This window comes from Panthera uncia, chromosome F2, assembly GCF_023721935.1.
Source record: "Panthera uncia isolate 11264 chromosome F2, Puncia_PCG_1.0, whole genome shotgun sequence".
Classification (NCBI taxonomy): Eukaryota; Metazoa; Chordata; class Mammalia; order Carnivora; family Felidae; genus Panthera; species Panthera uncia.
This window is the reverse complement of record NC_064812.1, coordinates 72,027,183-72,049,027: the sequence shown is the minus strand read 5'-3', so window position 1 is coordinate 72,049,027 and position 21,845 is coordinate 72,027,183. Positions and strand designations below refer to the sequence as shown.

The following is a 21,845-nucleotide window of genomic DNA, read 5'->3' as shown; positions in this document are numbered from 1 at the left end:
AATATGTTTCTGGGGCTGATTTCAGGGCTAATTTTTTATGAAAGACAATCAAGCTTTTGATTTAAAAAAACAAAACTCCTTAAATGCTAAAGAAAAACACTTTTCAAATGCAATAAATTTTGAGAAAGTATCATGCCTATCAAAAATAGAACTGCTATCTTGAATTACAAAGAGGAGTTTAATCCTCCCTCTGTTAAATGGTACTTAGATTTCCCTGGGGGAATTTGTACATTCCATTAAATTCAAAGATGTTCAACTATTAATTTTGTTATTATATATTCATCAGAATGCTAAATATATTTATTAGGTGAAGGAAAAAAGATCTGTTCTCTGGGTGATTATGGCATTTGTGATATTTTAAATGGTCCAAAAAAGGAAAGTTGAATCTAGTATTTTAACAACTGTACCAAATGGTCAAAGATCCCGTAACACCTTGTACCTTTCCACCAATGGTGCACATGTTCCTTCCGGCAAAGTATATAAATGGCTAATATGAAAAAGACAAATATTATGTTCCTATAGGTAATGACTGTCCACATTAGAGAACTTGGAACTTTCAAACTGGAAAAAACTGAAATGGAAAAAACCCAAAACCTGCTCTTAAAATGTTCCCGTATGCTCTAGATAAGAATAGTTAATGAATAATGAAGGAACTGGTGTCTTGAAATGAGACTGGCTCATTGTTCTCCTGAAAAGCATTTTAGCCTAATTCTCCTATGACTCCATGACTAAATGGGTTTATAATGCAACATTTTAATGTTAATAATCTACTTGCACGAATCAAGCAAATGGCAAGTCAAAGACTAAATCAATTTGTAATAATAATAAAAACCCTTCACTGGTCATATGAGGCAATCTTTAATAGACACTAATTCTCCACATTGCCCCTTCTGCCTCCCAGATTTTGGGGGACTAGGCAGAAATATGTTTCTTTAGAAGTCTTGTAATTTTACTGATAATTTTTCTCCATAAAAATAGCTCTACTCAGAAAATAAAAGCATTCATCGAAACAGGAAGATCAACTAATACACTGTAATTAATTGTCAAATATTTCAATTTAATAGTGGTGCAGGTTAGGAGTAATTAGCAGTAAGCTGACTCAAGTATTAAGACTATAAGATTAGAGGTAAATTTCGAGCTGAAACGCATTTAGCTATATTGGAAGTATCATAGTAGGCTAGACATATTTAGACCCCATGACGTGACATTATAGTTTTTTAAAAAACTGGAGTATTTGTCTCATTTTAGAAGATAAACAACAGCTTAGAAGGGTCAGTATAAAAAAGCAATAATGGGGGGGCGCCTGGGTGGCTCAGTTGGTTAGGCAACTGACTTCAGCTCAGGTCATGATCTCACGGTCTATGAATTTGAGCCTCGTGTCGGGCTCTGTGCTGACAGCTCAGAGCCTGGAGCCTGCTTCGGATTCTGGGTCTCCCTCTCTCTCTGCCCCTCCCCTGTTCGTTCTCTCTCTCTCTGTCTCTCTTAAAGATGAATAAACATTAAAAAAATAATAGAAATTAAAAAAAAATAATAAAAGCAATAATGATCCCGCACTTGTCTGAGGAAAATATTTAGGGCTCCAGTGGGGACAAGAGTTCATTCATTTGATCAGAAATAGTTACCAGGGTCTCTTACTAAGTGTGGTGGACCACTTACATTGTTAGCAACAACTTCCACATGAAGGAATGAAACCAAATAAACTCTCAAGGTACCTAGGTCCTCTTATCTGTAAAGAGCTCGCCAGGGGGAGCGAGAGGGAACATGAAATCTTCTTTTCCATGGGGGGAGGGCATGTCCATAGCGTTAATGGCGAATAGCAAGGGAAGGAAAGAGACAACAAGGACATGTGTGAAGCGCTCAGTTTAGGGCCTGATTCCCAGTGAGGACTTGATATATGAAGTGTCATCATTTACTAGTTAGGGTACGGGGCTGAGGATGGAACATCCTCGGGGACCCGAAATGGGGAGGAGAATCCAGCAATGAGCATGGGCTCAGAGAAAGGGTAGGAGGGGGACCATAAACAGGAGACACAAGCTAGGACGGAGCCGTCAGCGACAGGATTCCTACAAATAGCCTTGTTTGCTGTTTCTCCTCCCTGCTCCCACCGCTGTTTCCTCTAGGTTCTGTGCTGCTTTGCCCAAACTCCCCCTCCACACGTTAAGGACCATTTTATTAACAATTTAAGAGGTGAGAGCTAGTGGCTGAAGCCTCACACCGGGGTCCAGAGAGTCCTTCTCCTGGTCCTACTTAGAATGTGTTTGTCCAGGGACAATTACGAGGGCTTAACTATAGTTTTCTTCCCCACTCTTTGTTTGCTGAGGACTATTTAAATAATGGATACCCAGCCAGAAAAAAAAAAAAAATGACTTGATGAGCATCACCATCACGGCCTTTCCAGATGTTTGCCTTTAGGACGTGAAATGAGTTACACAGAAACAAGATGGGGAACTGCTGGCAAGACACCAACATAGCAAGGAACATGCGTGGGAGTGATCGACGGGCCCAGAATTAAATATGTCAGCAATCAGTGATGCTATTAAAGAGCCTATCATAAAATGTCCACATGGGGGCAGAGAATTATTGGAAAAAAATCAGAAATTAATCTGTAATCTCAGGCCCTGTCTCGAGCACCGCCTCTCGTTGTGGTCAGTATTCCTTAAGATCACGAATTAAAAAAAAAAAAAGGATGTTAATTTGATTTTAAAGCTGAAAAATATGATCTTTGAGGACGGGTTACAGGAATTGGGGTAGTTTGGGCCAGGTACAACACGACTTGATAAATGTCAACCACTTGAAATCAACTGTTCTCCCAGCATCCAGAAGTCTGAAGCGGACAAAGTAGACTAAGATTGTAGTAAGAGATTTTCGTTTAACTTTAATAAGGAACTTCCTGGAAGGAATCTAAATCTCTTACTGCAATTTAACTTAATGTTACAAGGTTAATTAAACACAAACAGGCTACCAAGGAAAATTGTGGAATCTTGGCTCTTTGATAGAAAACCACATATCTTAAATGGTTTAGGTTTACTCCTGCCTGGAATTAAAGAGGCTGGATTGAATAACTCCCAGAGTTTGTATATTATATAACTGGGTTTATAGCTTTTTAACTTCTTCCGTGCATGGGCGAGGCACACATCCATATGAACTCAAGGGTTGAAGAAAAAGTACAACAAGCCCTATATACAAAGTCAATCTTGAGTTTTCTTACTTGGCATAAGAAAGGAAAAGTGTTATTTTTAAATTGGCTCCTTTCCTGGATGCTATTAAGGAGAACTCCAGTTTGGAATAATATTTTATTACAGCCCTAAAAGATGGTCCCAAATCATTAACATACTGAGTCCATTGGACTACTTATCGATATCACATTCAAAGTAGTCTGTTCTGAGCAAAGAAAGGGCTGCACCACAAACACTTACTTTTGTCCTTATTAGGAATTTGACATTAAAAAAAAAAAAAAAACCCAAACCACACACTTTTATTATACATGGTCAAAAATAAGAACAAAACCAGCCCATGTCCTCACGGCATTAAAGTGGTTTAATACATTGCTCTCATGTGCTGCAACATTCAAAAAAAGGATAATTTGTGAAAAAAAGAAACAAAAGCCCAAACCAGGCTGTAATTGCCAAACATTTCATGAATTGTGGCATAATGCTAAATAATTATTCTTCATCTTTTTTTTTTTCCTTCTGTCAAAGCGGGCAAAATCATTTCTTGTTATTGCTTTTTTTTTTCCTGTTTTTTTTTTTTTTTTATTTTTAAGAAAGAAACAAACCACTGTGACATCCATTCCATTTTAAGCGCATGCTTCCATTATTTCATATCGAAATGGGGCTGACATCATCAGCTCCTTTGTGTCCTGAAAGACATTTAGCTCTGGTCCACTGTTACATACTTGATGCATTACGTGAAATAAAATATCTCAAGATTTTGGAAATATTTATTTTAAAAACAGCAATCAAATTGTCTGTAATCACATTTTCGGCTTGGCTTTGAAAGCCACATTATTCAATGTGCCAGTGGTCCTTTCCATAATGGCGACATATTAGAAATTCATGCTGCTGTAATACCTCTGGCTTCCTTGATGTACAGCCCTGCCTACAGACCCAGAGGAATACCCTCTGCTTCAGTTTCGTGTGTCCTCCACAGCACCTTCTGAGGTGATGGTTGTCAAAACAGCTGGACGGTGGCCTCCGAATGCAAAGTGTGGTGTGACTGAATGCTGAAAGTGACAATAAATCTGAGTATATACACTATGCTTTGCTTTTGTTGCCTGGAAAAATAAGGCATTTGGGAAACAACCACCCTCCTCCCCGCCCCCGATTCCATTGCCTTTTAACATCTTTTTCCATTTTAAACTCCAGAACTGGAAATTTGAAGCATTCAAAGAAATTGAAATCTCCTTTGTGGCTTTTTTCATTGTAAATTTTCTATAATGTGTCATTAGGAACCACACGCACAAAAAGCTCAGGTCTAAATGAATCCTTTCTGCGAGGCCATTCTGAAACTTTGCACGGTTTTTCTTTGTATGAAAGAGCTTCTGTTGACTGCACAAAGAACAAGCAATCGCCACATATAGGCCAGGCAGCGAGGGTTGGATGACTTTATACAAGGTTGTATTTTCCTTCCACCAATCCATGATTAAACCCAGCAGCGAATGTGCCAGAGTGGAGAGAAAAAGAAGAGGCTCTTGATTTCAGTTTGTAGGAATCAAAGGATTTTTCTTGAACCATGAATGCTTAATACAGACATTTTCTTATTTAACCTTTCTCCCAAAATAGTCCTGTAGTTTCTCTTTAACAACATGAAAACACCGTCCGGTCCCACAAAGCAACATCACTTTCTCCTTAATGGCAGAACAACATTTTCCACTCAAAGAAATGTTCTGTTCAATAGATTCAAATATCTTAATAACCATTTAGGCTCTGGGAGGGACAGGTAAAACACTGAGGAATGAGAAAGCCAAAGTGATGGTAGGAAAAATTACTAAGTGACTAAAGTAAAAAGCTGAGCGAGTCGTGACTCTGGATCCCAGTTGTGTGGTCAGTAGAGTATGAATCATAGGAGAGTGCTAGCCCTGGAAAGAGTTTCAGCGATCAACCAGTTCTGTGGTTTTCCATCTTCTTGGGCGTAAGAATCCTTCGTTCAAGGGAACTTTTGTAGGAACTATGAACAAGTGTGACACCAGTCTGGCTGAGTCCTGCCTTCCCCTGTTTCCAATGAGCGTAATCTGGACCCTCGGATCCAGCCCAATCCTGCTGGTTTCAGATGGGGTACAGTACATTGCCCACGCTTATTATCCAAGGCAGGCCCTGGCCTTCCAGACTCTCATTCCAGTGCTCTTCTGACGCAAAATAACTCAAGGGAACAGTGAGAAAAAATGGGACTCTTGCATATGGGGTCATGAATAGCTGTGTCACTTGGACCTAGAGAATCCGAACTAACTGGCCCTTGTTTGACAGCATATACTAATAGAAATTCTGCCCTGTTTTATAGGTTGGGCTTAGAAAGCAGGGACTTGAAGAAAATGGAATCTGTTTTGAAGAGCCAGAAATCTAAATTCTTGCGAGAGTCCCAACTGACTGCTAACATATAAAGTGGCACCAGCAAGAAGATACAAAAAGGGAGTGCTGGGAAACGTGGCAAGGAAGAAATTTCACCCCATGTATGTTTCAGCCTCCATACAGATTTATTTATGATAAATTTCAGGAAGCAATCTCGATATTCTACCCTGGTGACCTTTTGATCAGAAAGGGATTCCCACTGAATATATCTAGCACCTACTGTGTGACAGGCACATATTTCACAGATAACTTCTTTCATTAACCATCTCATCATGGCCATGTTATAGATAAGAAAACTGAGGCACAGAAAGATTATGTAAGTTGCTCAAGGTCACATAGCTGGTAAGTGGCAGTGCTTGGATTTGAACTGAGGAAGTCTAGCCCAAAGATGTTGGTTTAAATGATATTGGTATATAAGGACACTCAGTAAAAGATAAAGCCTTCTTTGGTTAATAGCAGGCTTACTATTGTTCCCCCCCACCCCCCAGCCCCCGCCGGCCAACAATTGTGAAGAAGATTAAGGATTGAAATATAAATAACTCTTTGGGAAAATCTTCTGTTTTATGCATTTTAACTCTTCCAAAAGAGTCATACAGGCTTGCTTTTCCCATTTTATTTAACAAACTTATATAATGCTTCCTATGTGCCAACAACTGGTCTAAGCGATTCTTCAGTGTTCATTTAACCCCATGAGGTAAGGGCTATTTTTATCCTTATTTTTTTTTTAAGTTTTTTTTATTTATTTTGGGAGAGAGATAAAGAGAGAACACAAATGCGGGAGGGGCAGAGAGAAGGAGAGACAGAATCCCAAGCAGGCTCTGCCACAGTGCAGAGCCCGACGCGGGGCTTGAACTCACAAACTGCAAGATCATGACCTCAACCTAGGTCAAGAGTTGGACTCTTAACTGACTGAGCCACTCAGGCGCCCTTCTCCTTGTTTTTTAGATAAGAAAGCTGGCATATTTAGTGGCTTGAGCCACTGAGCAAGTCACTTAACCACTCCAAACTTCCATTTTCCAATTGTGAAGTTGGGATAATAATACTCATTCAGACATTGATTTCTAATTAGACTAAATTTTTTTACGTCTAATACATTAGACATTTGTAGGAAATGCTTAAATTCGGTCAAATTGTATCACTTATGTTGCCACTGGGGATAAGAACAAGCAGATACTAGAAAATTTATCTTTAAAATGAAATCTCAGGAAAGACATATTATATATAACAACTGATATGAAAGATAACATATGACATAATAATGCATATAGATTAAACATTACAATCTCTATAATCTATATAATGCTTCAGTGAGAACTAAAATATTTCTACCCCTGTGAGTCATTCAAATTCTAAACTTCTGTCATGTGAAGATACTAACACCAAGATGTGAGCACCACGCTAAAAACAAAAGCTCAGCTTTAATAATTCTGTAAAGCTTTTGGAGAATGCAGTTGGAGACAGTTGAACCCATACATAAGTCTGCCTAGGGTGGCCCTTACTCATAGGATTTTAAGAATCACAACAAGTTTATTATTTAGAATCTACAGGTGTTAGCTTTTATTATTGAAGGTGACCTTGACAGAAGGGCTGGGAAAGAACACTGCAATTTCTAGGTGGGCAGCTTTTCCATCTTGATTTCTGTAGTCATTACTGCCTTGTCGATATGAGTATTGATGACCTGAATTGTACACTATTCATAAGTATATTTCAACGATTGGCAAACTGACCAATAGTTCGGTTGTTCAATTTTGAGATCACATTAGGCATGAGCAAAATTTTTAGGGAAGATTTTTAATTTGTTTGTTTGTTTGTTTGTTTGTTTTACAAAGAGTTTTGTCTGTTTGTTTTTACAAAGAAATATGAAGAAAATATTCTGTAAGTCCTAAAGTTCCTTTCAAAGAAAATAACCCCTGAGAGCTTTTTAAACATAAAATGTGGCTATATGAAGGCTTGTTCATTTTCAGATCTGTTTGTACTTGGGAATGATGTGAGAACAGTTTAGTAGCCCATCTTTCTGTTCTCACTGTCACCGCCCTCTATATCTCCTCAACACCTCTTGCCTGAGTTATGACAACAGGCTCCATGGACTTTGCACAACTCGTTTCTTACCACCGCTATCCATCCAGGAAGACGCCAGAAGGATTTTCCCATGATACCGTTTTCATATTGCTCTCACCCTGAGTGAAAGCAGCCAATGTTTTTTATGAATCCATCATATCAAGCCCATGGTCCTTTGCTTGGTTTTTGAAGTCTTTGGCCAAATCTTCCAGCTTAAAACATATCGATCATTTGAGCACTTTGAAACATTTAGATCATGGTAAGCATTTAAAATGTACATGCTGATGAATGGCATTCTAGACACATGTTAGCTCAAAATAAGTATTGAAGAGGCTCCTTGTTTCTCAGAGGAATTAGTAGACTCCTATAAAGTCGGCCCTTCCAACTTTATTAGATTTCTACTGCAACTATAGACTATATCAGACTCTGGCTCCTGGACTCCAGCCAAAGATCCAACTCTTGAAAGATGATTCATACAGCAAATTTAATTTCCAAAGCTACTTTCTCCAAGACCACATTGGCTTAAAAATGGGTTTAATATAGATTTGATGTTAGAATCAACATTAACTAGACCTAAGCTATCCAATAGAGTAGCCAATAGGAACGTGTGGCCACCTTAAATGTAAAATAATTCAAATGTAATAAAACAAAAATTAGTTCTTCAGTCAGCCACATTTAAAGTGCCTACTAGCCAATGAACACTGCTATTGGACAGTGAATAACAGAAAAGCCATCATCACAGAAAGTTCTATCGGACAGTGCTAAAGCCCATCCAAAGCCTCACCAAGTTTTGGATTATTTGTTGGAGCAGCATTTTATGTAACAGCATAGAATGGTAGGGCCAGTACTGAGAGTAGGCAAAGTGGATGTTCAGCTCGGAATGTGGTCTGGGAGGTATCAGGAAGGCTCACCATTCTATGAAAGATCCTGCTAGATGCACCCTGCCAAGAACCGGAATGGCACGTTAGAGCTTTATCTAACCTTAGGTTAGGCCAACAGGGCCCCTCTGCTTTCTACAGTGCTAAAAGTTCCAAAGGAAATACCACTTTGAAGGGAAAATACCTAAAGTCCTGTTTTTGACATTGTGTTGGGTGAAGAAAGCATAAAGAAATTTGGATGAGGTGAGGTTCCTGATAGAGTAAGACAAAAGCACAGTGGAAGAAGGGCCTGGAAAGTGGTGTATTTCATGCTGTGATCAGGTCCAGTTCTGAGCATGCCATGTAAGGAGAAATCCTCGACACATATATACTGAGAATATACACACGTATGTACGTATGTTATATACAACCTATGTATGCACACATATACCGAAGAAGCATCTCTTAATGAGTGAATGGTACATTGAGGCAGTCCTAGGAATGCTAAGAAGACAAATGATATAAAGGAAAAAGGGTTTTGAGACTTAAATTACGTCTCATCACCCCTTCTATGGCCCCACTCCATCCACCCTGAGAAAGCTCCGAGGACTGACCGGGTACTGTAGATACTGTATGCATTCTTCTTCTCCTTCTTAATGAATAGCTGATGCCTAGAAAAGCAACCCCTGGGACACTTGACTGACTCATGAACTGGGTCTGAAGGCCTCACCCCAAAGAGGAACAGACAGGAGACTTTTCAAGGTGACCACTTTGAAGTACATTATTCAGATTTACAAATTTAGCGTACTTGTTTAAAAATCCATTTTATATTTCATCAAGCCAGAGTTAATACTCCTACTCGTAGGACAAATCTATATAGGTAACAGATAATCTAAAAAATGGAGGATAGCAGTTTTCTGCCACTATTACGGCTGTGAATGAGTTCCCCTCTTTTGGCCACTGGGCTAGCTGCCAGTTCTTAGAAGAATCTAGACACTATCATGGCATTAGACTCTGGGATTCATTCTTCAAAAACTACTGCACGGTTTCTTTTGACTCTTCCCCCACCCCCACGGCCTGCCAACCCCTGCCCTTCACATTCGTGATTAACAGAAAAACCTTGCGAAGCCACTCAAGTTAAAGCTACATCCCCAAATGATTTAGATAAGTGATAATAAGAATGTTGCCTATCAGAAACAATATAATATGAGCAAATTCATCAATTTATTCATTGTGAACATGACAGCACTGTTCAGTGACTTACCCAAATGACAATTGAGTTACTCGTACTGTTAAGTGATTGAACAACGGAAACCAAAGAGTGCTAATTAAAAGTCAATGTTAACCTCAGGGAGAGTTTGAGGACATGGTAAAGAGCTCTGTCCTTGGCCATATACCACTGAAAATATTTTTCACTACTCGAGATATAGACAGAGAAATTATTAAGGTTTAAGATCATGTAAAAATCAGAAGATACGATTTTGTGATAAGCTAGTGTTTCTCAAACATGGGCTGCCTGTTAAAAATCCAGATCCCTGGACTTCTGGGTAGAAGCTGGAAATGTACTTTTTGCTCGTTTTCTGGGGGAGACACATTCCTACTAACTTTGAGAACTACAGAACATTTGAAGATTCATAGGGCCAATGGGGCCAACAGATTGAAACACTTTGAGGGAGATAAATTTTAATCACTAGAATTGTACCTCCAAAATAAAAAAGGAAAATTGTTTTCTTGCTTTCCATAAAATGAAATCCAGTTTAAAAGAAGTCCCTGGTCAGAAGATGTGAGGATCTGCCTTGTGATGAGAAGTCTGTCAACTTTATGACAGGGCATTCAGTGTCAAATAGCATTTAGAAGTTTGGCTTATAAATATAAGTGATCAAACATGTAATTCATTGATTTTTTTTTCCCCTGAATTAAATATAAAATGGAAAATGGCTTTAGGAATCTATGGAGAACATTCTCCGTAGCTAAAAACTTATGCTTAGTTTCAGAACCCTGTGTTACCCCAATTTAAAGCTTCTTGCGTTAGAGTCGAGCTTACCCTCACTACGTCCCTCACTCCCCACCCCCCCCACCACACCCCCCACCACAAATTGGTAAGCAGATTCTTACCACAGAAATGGAGTTAGTAAGCAGTGCTCCATCCTGTCCCAGCAAATTGGAGACGGTGATTTCAGGTAGGTCCATGTTTTGTGGATGAAATGGTAGCAGGCCATTATGGTTCATTGGGTGACACAGAGAGTGGTAACCGGGTTCGACCTCATTCACGTGCACCAGTGAGTGGTCAGGGAGGGAGGGAGGGGTGATTGGTGGAATGTTGAAGTCTTCACTTTCCAGACTTGGACCAGGGTAAGACTGAAAAGACAAACGACATCATTGCAAATTATCACTCCCATCTTCTTCATCACCACGAACAAATACACATGAGCCCTCAGATCTTATTACAAGCAGCATCCTGGATTTGGCCAAGACATTTCAAACACGCAGATTACCCTGCTGTCATTTCACTATTATTCATGGAAAAAAAAAAAAGCCTCAAAGGCATATGCACTTCTTGTAGAAAGAGTACTTCCATCAGGCAGTTTTATTTTTCCGAGAAACTGAACTCAAACATTGATTTCAAAGGTCCCGTTGAAATTTTCCAGAGTTTTAATCTAACTGAATACCTTTTTCATGGGAATTGGGGGGAAGGAAGGCAATTTATAAAACTAATGTGTAATCAAACATGTTTCATAGGACCCCCCACTGCTCAGGTCATGAGACGTCATAAAATGAATTCCAGAAGTTCTGGGGAAATCACTTTAGAGTTTTGAAAAGCGGCATGTTTACAACGGGCAAAAGAAAAATAATTAGCAAACAAGTAAGTTAAGCATGTCGCCTAAGTGTGGTTGCAGAGAAAGTTTGATATGGGGAAAAAAAGCCTTTAAAAGCTATTTTTTTCCCACGAAGATTATACCATCAAAATAAAGTGAAGATTGTTCTCTTGATTTCTGACAATTCCCATCTATTTGGCTTTCCTCTAAAAGCTGATAACTAATATTACAGTCATTCAGTTTCCTTTCAGCTAATTTGAAAGGCAAAATCACACTAACATTGTTATAATATGAATTTAGGAATAAAAGTCAATCAGTAAGACAAATAACAACATATGTGGGGCTTTTCCCTTTGGAAAGCAGCTTTAGAGAAGAGAGAAAGGGAGGGAAAGGAAAGAGAAAGGAAGGAAAGATTATACGAGGACACTCCCGTTTGAAACGGAATGCGGTAAACATTGAAAATATGAAGGGGGACTGAACAATAAAATATTGTTTCCAATTAATATCAAGGCAGAGTGATATCTACTAGTCCTTTATGCAGCAGGTGTTACAATAAAAAGGAAACGATCTGGGTCCGGTTCATTCTTGCAAGCTTATCTTTCAAATTAGGCATGTCTTCATAGTGTTTGAGTACACGAGTAACAGGACTTTCTTGTCTAACAGCACAGACCCTGCTGAAGTGTGCAAGATTTGCCATGAGCAGGCAGAGGGTAGGAGCCAAAGAAAGTAATGTAAGGTATTCATTGGGTGTTCAGCCAATGAGCTTCATGCTCCTGCGTCCAAGCGCCTGGGGTTATTTTTTCCAGATGGCGTCTATTTGTCTAACAGAAAGAAAATCTTCGAGTTGCACTTGCTAAATGTTGTACAAGTTTTAATATATTTGTTTAGGTGCTGTCAGAAGGCACGATGAAATGAAGCGCTACTGGAAACATCTGGAATTCAGACCTGGTCACGTAGAGGCACGTGCGGGTTAGAAACTAGGGGTAGGTGAAGGCAAGCTTTGACTCATCTTTGCAGATAAGTTTTCTTGGATATCTCAAGTTCTGCTAAGAAATCACCAGCTCTGAAAGTTCCAACATCAGTTACCAGCACTTCCTGTTTATAGTTTAGATCTCTTGTCTGAAAAGCCCATTAGGGCTCAGTGTCAAAATTGTAAGTTTGATTAAATTCTCATTTGCTTGATGTATTTTAGAGCTTGAGTCTATGGATCTAAACCAACAGTTCCCGGGACAAGTATTGATTTAAGAAGAAGCACAAAAGATTTGAAGCGGGGAAGTGGGAGAGGAAGCACTTTTATTAATGTTGGTTTTGTAAAAAGCGCTGTACTGGGTCCTTTGACTATGTCGTCCTCGCTTAATCCTCAGTGACAGTCCTGTGTGTAGCTACGTTATCCTGTGTTCCTGAAGAGAAAACTGAGGCTCAGAATTTAAGTAACTTTGACTCAGCTGGTAAACAGCTCAGAATATATGAGGGATGGATATACGCTGTGACATAGAAGCAGTTTGACTGCTACTATTTTATGAGGCTGAATGATACCAAGTTGCCAACACCCAATGGTTTTTGATCAACGAAATTTCATAATTTAAGAATTAACATTAGCTTCGGTATCAGGTCTTTCCTCATCCGAAATTCCATGCTAATGCCTATCCCACTAAAATATTTACTCTATATGAACACAAGAAATCATAATTTGTCTTTGCGTCAACACTTCAAAGGCTGAACTTGTTGATGCTTATCTTTTAAGAATTAAATGGTGTCTGTTTGAAACTTCACTAAGTAACATACAGTTAATGCCAGGGATAAAGGGAAAAGATGTTTTTAATTTTATAAATGCTATTAAACCTCAGAAAGTACTCAGGGATATTCTATCCATGGCATACCATAGCTTTACATGCATTTCTCCAGTAGTTAAATCTTAATTTGTGGTGTTTTAAAGGAAGGTTTAATTGGTATCACTTTACATTCAGCGATAACAATTGTACTGCAATTTAACAAAGCTACCTTGTTTATTTTCATGTAATTACACATTAATGTTATTTAATCCATGCACTTATGTACCAAAACCACGGATTCCACAACCTAAATGGTAACGGGTAGTTACGTGGATCAGGGATTTTAACAGCATAAGGTTACCCGGTAGTTCCTGTTCTTTACATTAGAAGTCACGATATGGTTATTTGCCAGGGGCCTATTACAGTGTAATTGATGCCATAGAGAAGTATCATAATAATTGTATAAACGTCAGAATGTCACAGAACTTACAAAAACCTCAATGCCAGGCTAATTACTAATTTTTTTTTTAATGTGGAAATGAATTAGCTAATTCCTCAACATTGATTTCTACGACATGACATCTTTATTTTAATTTCTAAAAACTTAATAGGAGTAAGTCTGACTTAACAATAGTAAGTTATATATTAGAGAAAAATCACAGTTTTTGGAGGAATGTATTACAAGAGGATATGGTTCAGTATTTTCCTTATTCCCCCTGAGGCTGCCTGGTTAGAGTCAGTATTCAATGTGTATTGAATGAATTAACAAATGAATCACTGAATGAATGCATAAATGACCGAATGAAAGCTAAGGTGACCTTTTAAAGGCAAGAAATTTGGGAATATATCACTTTTATTCCAAGGGTTTGAATAAATACCCTGTATTCCCCAGACTTTGCACTGGTCAGCTGACGACACAGTATGTAAGGTTAATCTCTCAGCATGTCAGGAAGACAAAACTATCCTGCTAGAGACATGAAGGCTTCAGTAGCTCGAGAAAGGCTGGCGCAAGGTAGTGTGGCCTGCTGATCTGTCCTGAAATGGCTTGCACTCGCCCTTCTGTAGTGACACAGTGGTCCCAGAGGACTTTTGAGGGTGGGTTTAGGGCTCCTGGATTCTCAGAAGTTGCTGAAACCTAGTCCCTCCTACAGGTAGAACATCAGTTAAGGACCCCATGGAAGCCTCAGCTCCACATCAGGATCCCTTGGGAACAGCAGGTCTGATGCCCCATGCCTGGGCAGCAGCAAGGGCTTAATTATACAGGTAAGTATAGAGCCGACGAGAAGGTATTCTGAGCAAAGGAACAGGGACACTGTGATGAAAGCAGCGGATGGGTAGTCCCAAAAGTCTTCTGTTGAGGTCATCCTTGGGTGATACAGTGGACCTATTACACTTGTCTACTGACTTAGGGCCCTTCTGACTTGGGCTTATTTCCTTCCTTCAAGTCTCAGAAAGGCCATGAGTTTCAAGTATTTTTCATTCTCCAGTTGTCTTGGGACCAAGAATCCTTTCTAAGGCCCTTACATATTTCATGAGAAACAGGACTATGTTTTGTTTTGTGTTTTCTAAGCCTGAATTAGAGACCACCAAGGAGTCAACCCCAGGTCCTCTGAGGATCCCACAGAGCTTGATTCGAGAGTAGAATTCTGGAGAACAGGTATGGACTTTCAAGGTGGCATCGTATTCCTTATCCCTGTTCACAGTGCCTGTTACTCCTTCTAGTCTAGAGATCAGAATCTTACCAGCAGACTGAGTCATACAGCTTGCCTTCTCCCCGGGGAATGATAAAAGTCAATGGTGACCATCCATACACATGGAGAAATTATTCAGGGATAGTGGCACAAAATTCAAGCCAATATTTTTAATTTTATCTTGCCTCTTCACCAGGTTCACGAAAGGTAAATTGGAAACAAAGAAGTATGCAAAGTGATTTGCTCTAAATAACAGCCAATCTATACGATCTAAATGATTCCAAGAACTCAAAGTTATATTATTGCTACTTAACCAGATTCTCTCTGATCTGAAGCTACTCACTGGTCCTAGACACAGGAGATCTCATCATGTCGCTGGTGCTGAGATGTGCCATAGGACAGCTCTACTGTGTGACCAGGGAACAGAAGCCAAGAGTCATGGAATGTGGCTTGAAGCGGGCTGTACTAACACAAGGCTTGGCTAATTCCAAAATACGTATGAACTTTTCAAGGCCACAAAGGGACCGTTGGAAACATTAAAGTAGTATTAAAAATTATAAAATTATATTATAAATATGTTATATTTATAAAATTATAAAAATATATAATTAAAAATTATAAAATTATTAAAAATTATAGATTTGGGGGTCAGTCGAGAGTACTCATAATGATTCCTTCAGTGACTGATAAGAACAGCCAAGAACGTGCTGGAAGGACCTGAGGCTCTGGAGTCCAGAAGACAGGAACTGCATCTAGGTTCTCTGAAGCATTTGTTAGTGTGGGTTCTTGGGCTGATTTCTTCCTCTTTGTGAGCCTGTTTCAAAACCTGCTTCATGGGGTTCTGTTGAGCATTGAAAGTGAAAACATAAGGTAGGTAAAAAGCCTACTAATCTATGTCTGCCACACAGAATGTTCTTGATAAATGGCAGCTTTAGCATAGCTACAGCTATCATTAAGTGGGTCTATACCTGTCGTGGAATGGGTCATGTCCAAGAAAACAAACAACTACAGACAGTATAGGAGAGGGTTTAGACATCATTATAAAGGAATTTCGGTGTATTTGCCATTGAACAGAACTCACACTGAAACAAACTATAGCGCCATTCATACGTAATGCGTTCATTCCAGTGCTCCTCCTAAGTAGCTGAGAGAAAGTCTTGCCTTTATCTTAATGGAATGAAATTGCATTTTTGAAATTAAAGAATAAAATGATAGTGGGAACCAGTGAGCAGGTGAGGGCTGCTGAAAAGCTCGCAGGACACCTACTTATCCCTGCAGAGGGCCACAACTCTGCTCTTTCGGGGAACTGCGCAGGCAGACCCGCAGCCCGGACTGATGGCTTCCTGACGGTTCCACTCCTATTGACCCGGGGAAAAGGCCAATGAACTCGGGAACCACAATTGCAGTGTCTAAATTTGCAACAAAAGCCATCCTTGCTAACATACTGCCTTGTGTTATGGAAAGGCTGTCTTCACCGGGAGATTCTTGGCAAGGAGGTAAAACGGCTAATCAGACGGCTTGTTTTTGAGACTTGAACCAAGAGACTGGGTCACAGGAAAGTAACAGAGGATCCTTCCAATCTCTTTTCATTTGACCTGTTTGGACGCTTTTTTAGCCATTTGGCTAAAGCCATTACCCCTGCCCCTGTTGAACCCTCCCAGGACCCCTATTTTAGTGACAAGGGAAAGGAAATTTCTCACCTGGTTTCTGGAAGATCTCATTCCCCCTGTCTGTTTAATTACATACTCGCATTCCTTTTTAATCATATTGCTTAACATATTCCATGACCCGGGTATCCTGTTTACATTTTCTCCTTCTGCAATCCACATTGCCTTTTGCTACAGCCTGTTCTTGTTTTTTATTCTTATCCTACATGACTGCATCTGGAAGTGGGATGTTAATTAGGATTTTTCTTTTGACTACAGAGAATTCATGTTTTCATACCATCTAGGTAGAGTGTTCATATATGCTGACCAGGAACAAATAATGGGAACTCTCTTCTGGACTTTGCCTTTTCTTCTCTTTTTAAAATCTGGTTTCCCTACCAGAGGGGTCTTGTCTTTGTGAGTCTCTGTCCACACATTGCAATCATTATACAGAGCACTCAATCTTTGGTGACAAGAAGACCCATAACTCAGAAGAATTCAAAAGATATCATCTTGTACATACCTTTAAATTATGTGATGGCTTCATGCAATCATGCATATACTAAAAATATGGCTATGGTTATAACATTGTAAAATATGTTTCTCATATAGATCTTTATTTGAAAGATAAATAAATAGCACTGCCATCACACATCTATAGAACACCTTAATTTTTAATCTGTAACATAATTCCCGAAATTTCAGGATAGAAAAATACCAATGTTTAAATATGTTTCATCCTTTATTGAAAATTCTTGTTGCATGATTCAAAGAACTAAATGCAAAGGAGAGTAAACTGAAGAGTTTATTAGAAAAATGAGTTTTCTAAAAAAGAAAAATGATAAACTTCCTGTGTGTGTTTTCAGAAGTTAAGACATTGCATGTAATGGTGATTTCTCTCGAAAGAGTTTAAACAGCATCAACATTAGCTCCAATTTCTTTTGAGAAGACCTTCAAAAGTAGGTATTTTTCAGATTCTTTTGTCTCTGCAGGAACAAGGGCTGATAGCTTGAGACTATAATGTATTACTGTGGAAAGCTTCGGTCTGTTACATAAATCATCTTAACACTCAGCAAGAATTGTCCAACAGTGCCATTGATGTGCTCAAGCCAATGATCCTGCAAACAATTTTTTTGTCTTTCCTCACATGTTAGACAATAGCAATAAATCATCTTCATTTAAAAACACACAATGTGCTAATTTTTCAAGCAACAGTTATCAAAGTGCAATTTTTTTTTTTTTTGGTAAAAAGTACAAAATTTATTTTATTTATGCTCATTAATCTTTGTGACCTGTGCTAATAAGCAAAAGGCCACAAGCACCTCAGAGCATTTGTTGTGTACCTACTATGTGTCAGGCATCCTCCAGAGTGGGATTTGAGATACAGAGAACTCTGAGATGCAGTTTGTTATGAGGGAGGTGAGTCAGAAAATATTTAAAAACTTAGGCTCCCATGTTTCAGATTCTGTGTCTCCCTCTTTCTCTGACCCTCCCCTGTTCATGCTCTCTCTCTCTCTGTCTCAAAAATAAATAAATGTTAAAAAAATTTGAAAAAAAAAATTTAAAAACTTAGGCTCCCAATAAAGAGCGTGTTGGAATCAAGTGTAAACGGAAGTAGAACTACTTGAAGCTGGGATGATGAAGGGATTGGAACAAGCAGATTTACCCTGGATATCAGGAAAAAAAAACAAAAACAAGAAACAAACAAAAAAACAAACAAGACACTTGCGCAGAAACGCACTACGTGATCGCGGGAGGATCACAAAACCAACAAATGAGCGAGTCTGGACAATGCGGCAGGGAGATTCGACAGCAAGGTCACGTCTTCAACTCTTATAAAACTTCAGGGGCAAGATCGGCCCTACTGACCGAAACAAACTTGGGGGTCCTGAGCCCAAGTCAGTCCTCTACTGGGAATGGTTTTTATTGGATTATGTTTTTTTCATAACTGAAAACCCAGTGTGTAAAGCCTGAATGAGACCAGAAAACTTGAGGTTGACCTGAGGCCGCCCCAGTGAATGGCTCTCATTGGCTCTTAGGGCCAGGACTGGGTGAGCTTTGATTCCATGAATAGGCTGAAGCTTTGAGGATTCAGGGGTCCTGGGGCAGTGAGCCAAGCACATTCAGATCGGGGATGGGGAGGGCAACGTAGTCCAACACTCTTCTGTGAATCAGGGCTGGTGCTGAGGCCACTTCTCCACAGACTTCCAGAAAAGTTCTTAGTATTTACATATAGGCATTTCTCCTGCCACACTTTATTAATGATACTGAAATGGGGAACATTTATTTCCTCTCAGTACCGTTTGGGGGCCTACGTGAGTCTCCGAGTTACATTTGTAGGGGATACTTTAATTTTTTTTTTTTAATGTTTATTTATTTTTGAGACAGAGAGAGACAGAGCATGAATGGGGGAGGGGCAGAGAGAGAGGGAGACACAGAATCGGAAGCAGGCTCCAGGCTTTAAGCCGTCAGCCCAGAGCCCGACGAGGGGCTCGAACTCACGAACCGTGAGATCGTGACCTGAGCTGAAGTCGGACGCTCAACCGACTGAGCCACCCAGGCGCCCCTCTAGGGGATACTTTAAAACCAGTGTCGTGGGCTGTTGTCATATGGGCCTCCCCTTTGGTTAAAAAAACAAAACAAAACAAAGCAATTGTCCCCAAAACACACAAAAAACAAGCTTCTGGGAAATAAATAACGTACTCCCCCCCCCCCCATAAGCCACAATGCACACAGGAATGATTAGGAAGAACAGATTAAGGAGCAGGAGTCACTTCTGAAACCCTAATAGGGGCCCAAGGATGTTCTTCTGGTAACAAGTTGTCATTCTGTACTGAGCGTTTAAGAGGGTAATTAAAACATTGAAATTTCACTGTTGAGCACACAATTTTATGTACAAACGCAGCTATACTTTTTTTAGTTTTTCAGATGTTTTGAATTCTCACATTGAGTGCATACATTCTGAGATTCAGTTCAACATTTTTTTTTGCTTTATTTTATAAATAATCCATGTTAACCAGAAAAATATATACCTATGGAAAGAAATCACTGTTAGTCCATCCACTCAGAAAAAAAAAAAAACACTATTAAAACATGTGTGTCTTTTGGGGCGCCTGGGTGATTCAATCAGTTAAGGGTCCGACTTCGGCTCAGGTCATGATCTCGTGGTTCGTGAGTTCGGGCCCCACGCCGGGCTCTGTGCTGACAGCTCAGGGCCTGGATCCTGCTTCAGATTCTGTGTCTCCCTCTCTCTCTGCCCCTCCCCTACTCGCACTCTGTCTCTCTCTCAAAAATAAATGCACATTTAAAAAAAAATGTATGTCTTTCAAGATTTTGTATATACTCCATATTTGCTATTTCGTTTTGGGTTTTTAAGTCAGATCATAGAGCTCTGATTTTGAAGGTAGAAACACGATATGAAAATCTCAGCTGACCTCTTAGTAGGTGTAGGGACTGAATTTTTCTAAGCCTCAGTTTCCAAATCTGTAAAATAGGGATGACATTTGTATTCAATTCATTAAGGGTAATCATCATTAAATGAGATGAATGAGATAATATAAATAATTTGAGTAATATACTGGCTCCTATGAGCAATCAATAAATTGTTTGCTACATTATTATTTATATTATTTTATTATTCCATCACATAATTTAATCTGTTCACTGAAAACAAGTCATGAATGAGTTTCCATGCCAATAAATATCATTTACATTATTGTTTAAATGGCTGCACATTATATCATCGTGTGCATGTTCCATAATTTATCCTATTGGTTCCCTATTACCAAATATTTAGGGTTTCTGATTTTTCTGTTATGAGCCACATTGTGATGAATAACCTTATGCATTTTTTCCCCCTTCGGGTATTGTTCTAGAGTTCTATATTTATGCTCAAATGGAATCCCAGAGAAAACCCTGGAGATTATGCCTCCCCTCTGCAGTTAAGGAAAACGATGTGCAAAGAGGTGAAATGATTTGCTTGGACTTAGAGAACGAGGTGGGTAGACAGGACAGTGATAGCATCATTACAGATTTATTTTTTTTACATGTAATAACTGAATAAAATGCACTGGCTTTTAATATACCATGTAACACCACATACAGCCTTTAAGCTTTGATAAATTTTCTTTTTTTAAAAAAAAACAACCTGTGTTAAATTGATTTTTGGTCAAGTTCTATTTGCTCAGTCACATGCCGGCAGCCAGCGTGGAATTGAGCACTGAGTGCTGGCCTATTTTTATATGTACATATTTCATACGTACACTTAACAATACATGGTGTATGTGTTTACGGCCACTCTTCTCATTTTTGCCTGTTGCGTGGAAATCAGTAAGTGCTGGGGATGTAAAATCACATTCTTCACAAAGAAGCCAGATCAGCAGAGGAGGAAAACTACACAGATGGTCTGTGCTCTTGGTTTGTCTCCTCCCTCAATCAAGGGGAGCCAGGAAAGGGGGGTTCCTGTTTCTACCCACCAGCCTCTCAGAGGCAATTCCTACCCTTTGGATCTTTTACCAGGAAGCAACTCTAAGTGGATCCTTAGATATTTGAGGATCATCTTACGTCCTCCAGTCTCTGCTAGAAAACAAGCTTACACAAGTGGAGCTGAAGACAGGGACATGGACGAAACAAAAAAGTTGAACAACTGGAGACAATTTCCTCAGTTTAGTGACCCAGAAGTGGGATCCCTGGGGAAAAGTAGCCGGAAGGGTCTTCTGTGGGAAGCCTCATACTTTATTTACCACCCAGAGGAAGAAAGGAAAAGTGTGAAGGGCGGGACAAGTGTACCAGCCCTGGACAAGAAGAGCTGTGAGAAGACAGAGGAAACAGGACAGAAGTGGTGAGAAAGGGGTGGATAAGACTGGAAAAGAAGGGAAGGAAGGAATCGTCGCCCTGGACAAATAAATAAAAGAAACAGGGACCTCAAAAGCACCTCACCTTTGTACAGCTTTTATATGTGTTTGAACGAGTAGGAGACATGAAACTGAAATTAGATTATGAAATTGCTGCTTTTGTAGGTAAACGATGGAAATTGGCAAGTTCATTGGGTCCACCCTAATATTTTTCAGAATATTCTCACACGTGTAACAGAACTGAGCAGTTCTCTCAGTACTAACGAGGTGGCTGAGGTTAGTCCGTCAACATCCGACCTTGACGTTCTACAATAAAACAAAGGCTAGCTGAGCGAGGATGGAATTTGGCTGGGGCACGAGGCTTTCCTAGCCCAGAATCTTAGCTCTGATACTTACTAGCTTTTTGCTGTTTGGCCAAGCACTGTACCTCTGTCATCCTCACTGAACTGTTATAAGGATTAAATGAGATAATGTATGCAAAGCTTTTGCTGAGTTCCTTGCCAGACACAGGGGACTGCCAACTGACAGCTTTTATTATTATTATGAATCTAATTCATTCATTACCGTGGGGGTCGGGGAGCGCTAACC

At 39.5% G+C, this 21,845-nt stretch overlaps 1 protein-coding gene across 2 annotated transcripts in view; it reads right to left on the bottom strand.

Moving 5' to 3' along the window:
• The window catches only part of TOX (thymocyte selection associated high mobility group box), a 302,110-nt gene that overhangs the window by 115,214 nt on the left and 165,051 nt on the right, over positions 1–21,845 (bottom strand). For both annotated transcript variants that reach the window (XM_049633380.1, XM_049633379.1), the window contains one exon: positions 10,595–10,837. In XM_049633380.1, the coding sequence (XP_049489337.1) occupies positions 10,595–10,837 (243 nt within the window). The remainder of the gene's footprint in view (positions 1–10,594; positions 10,838–21,845) is intronic.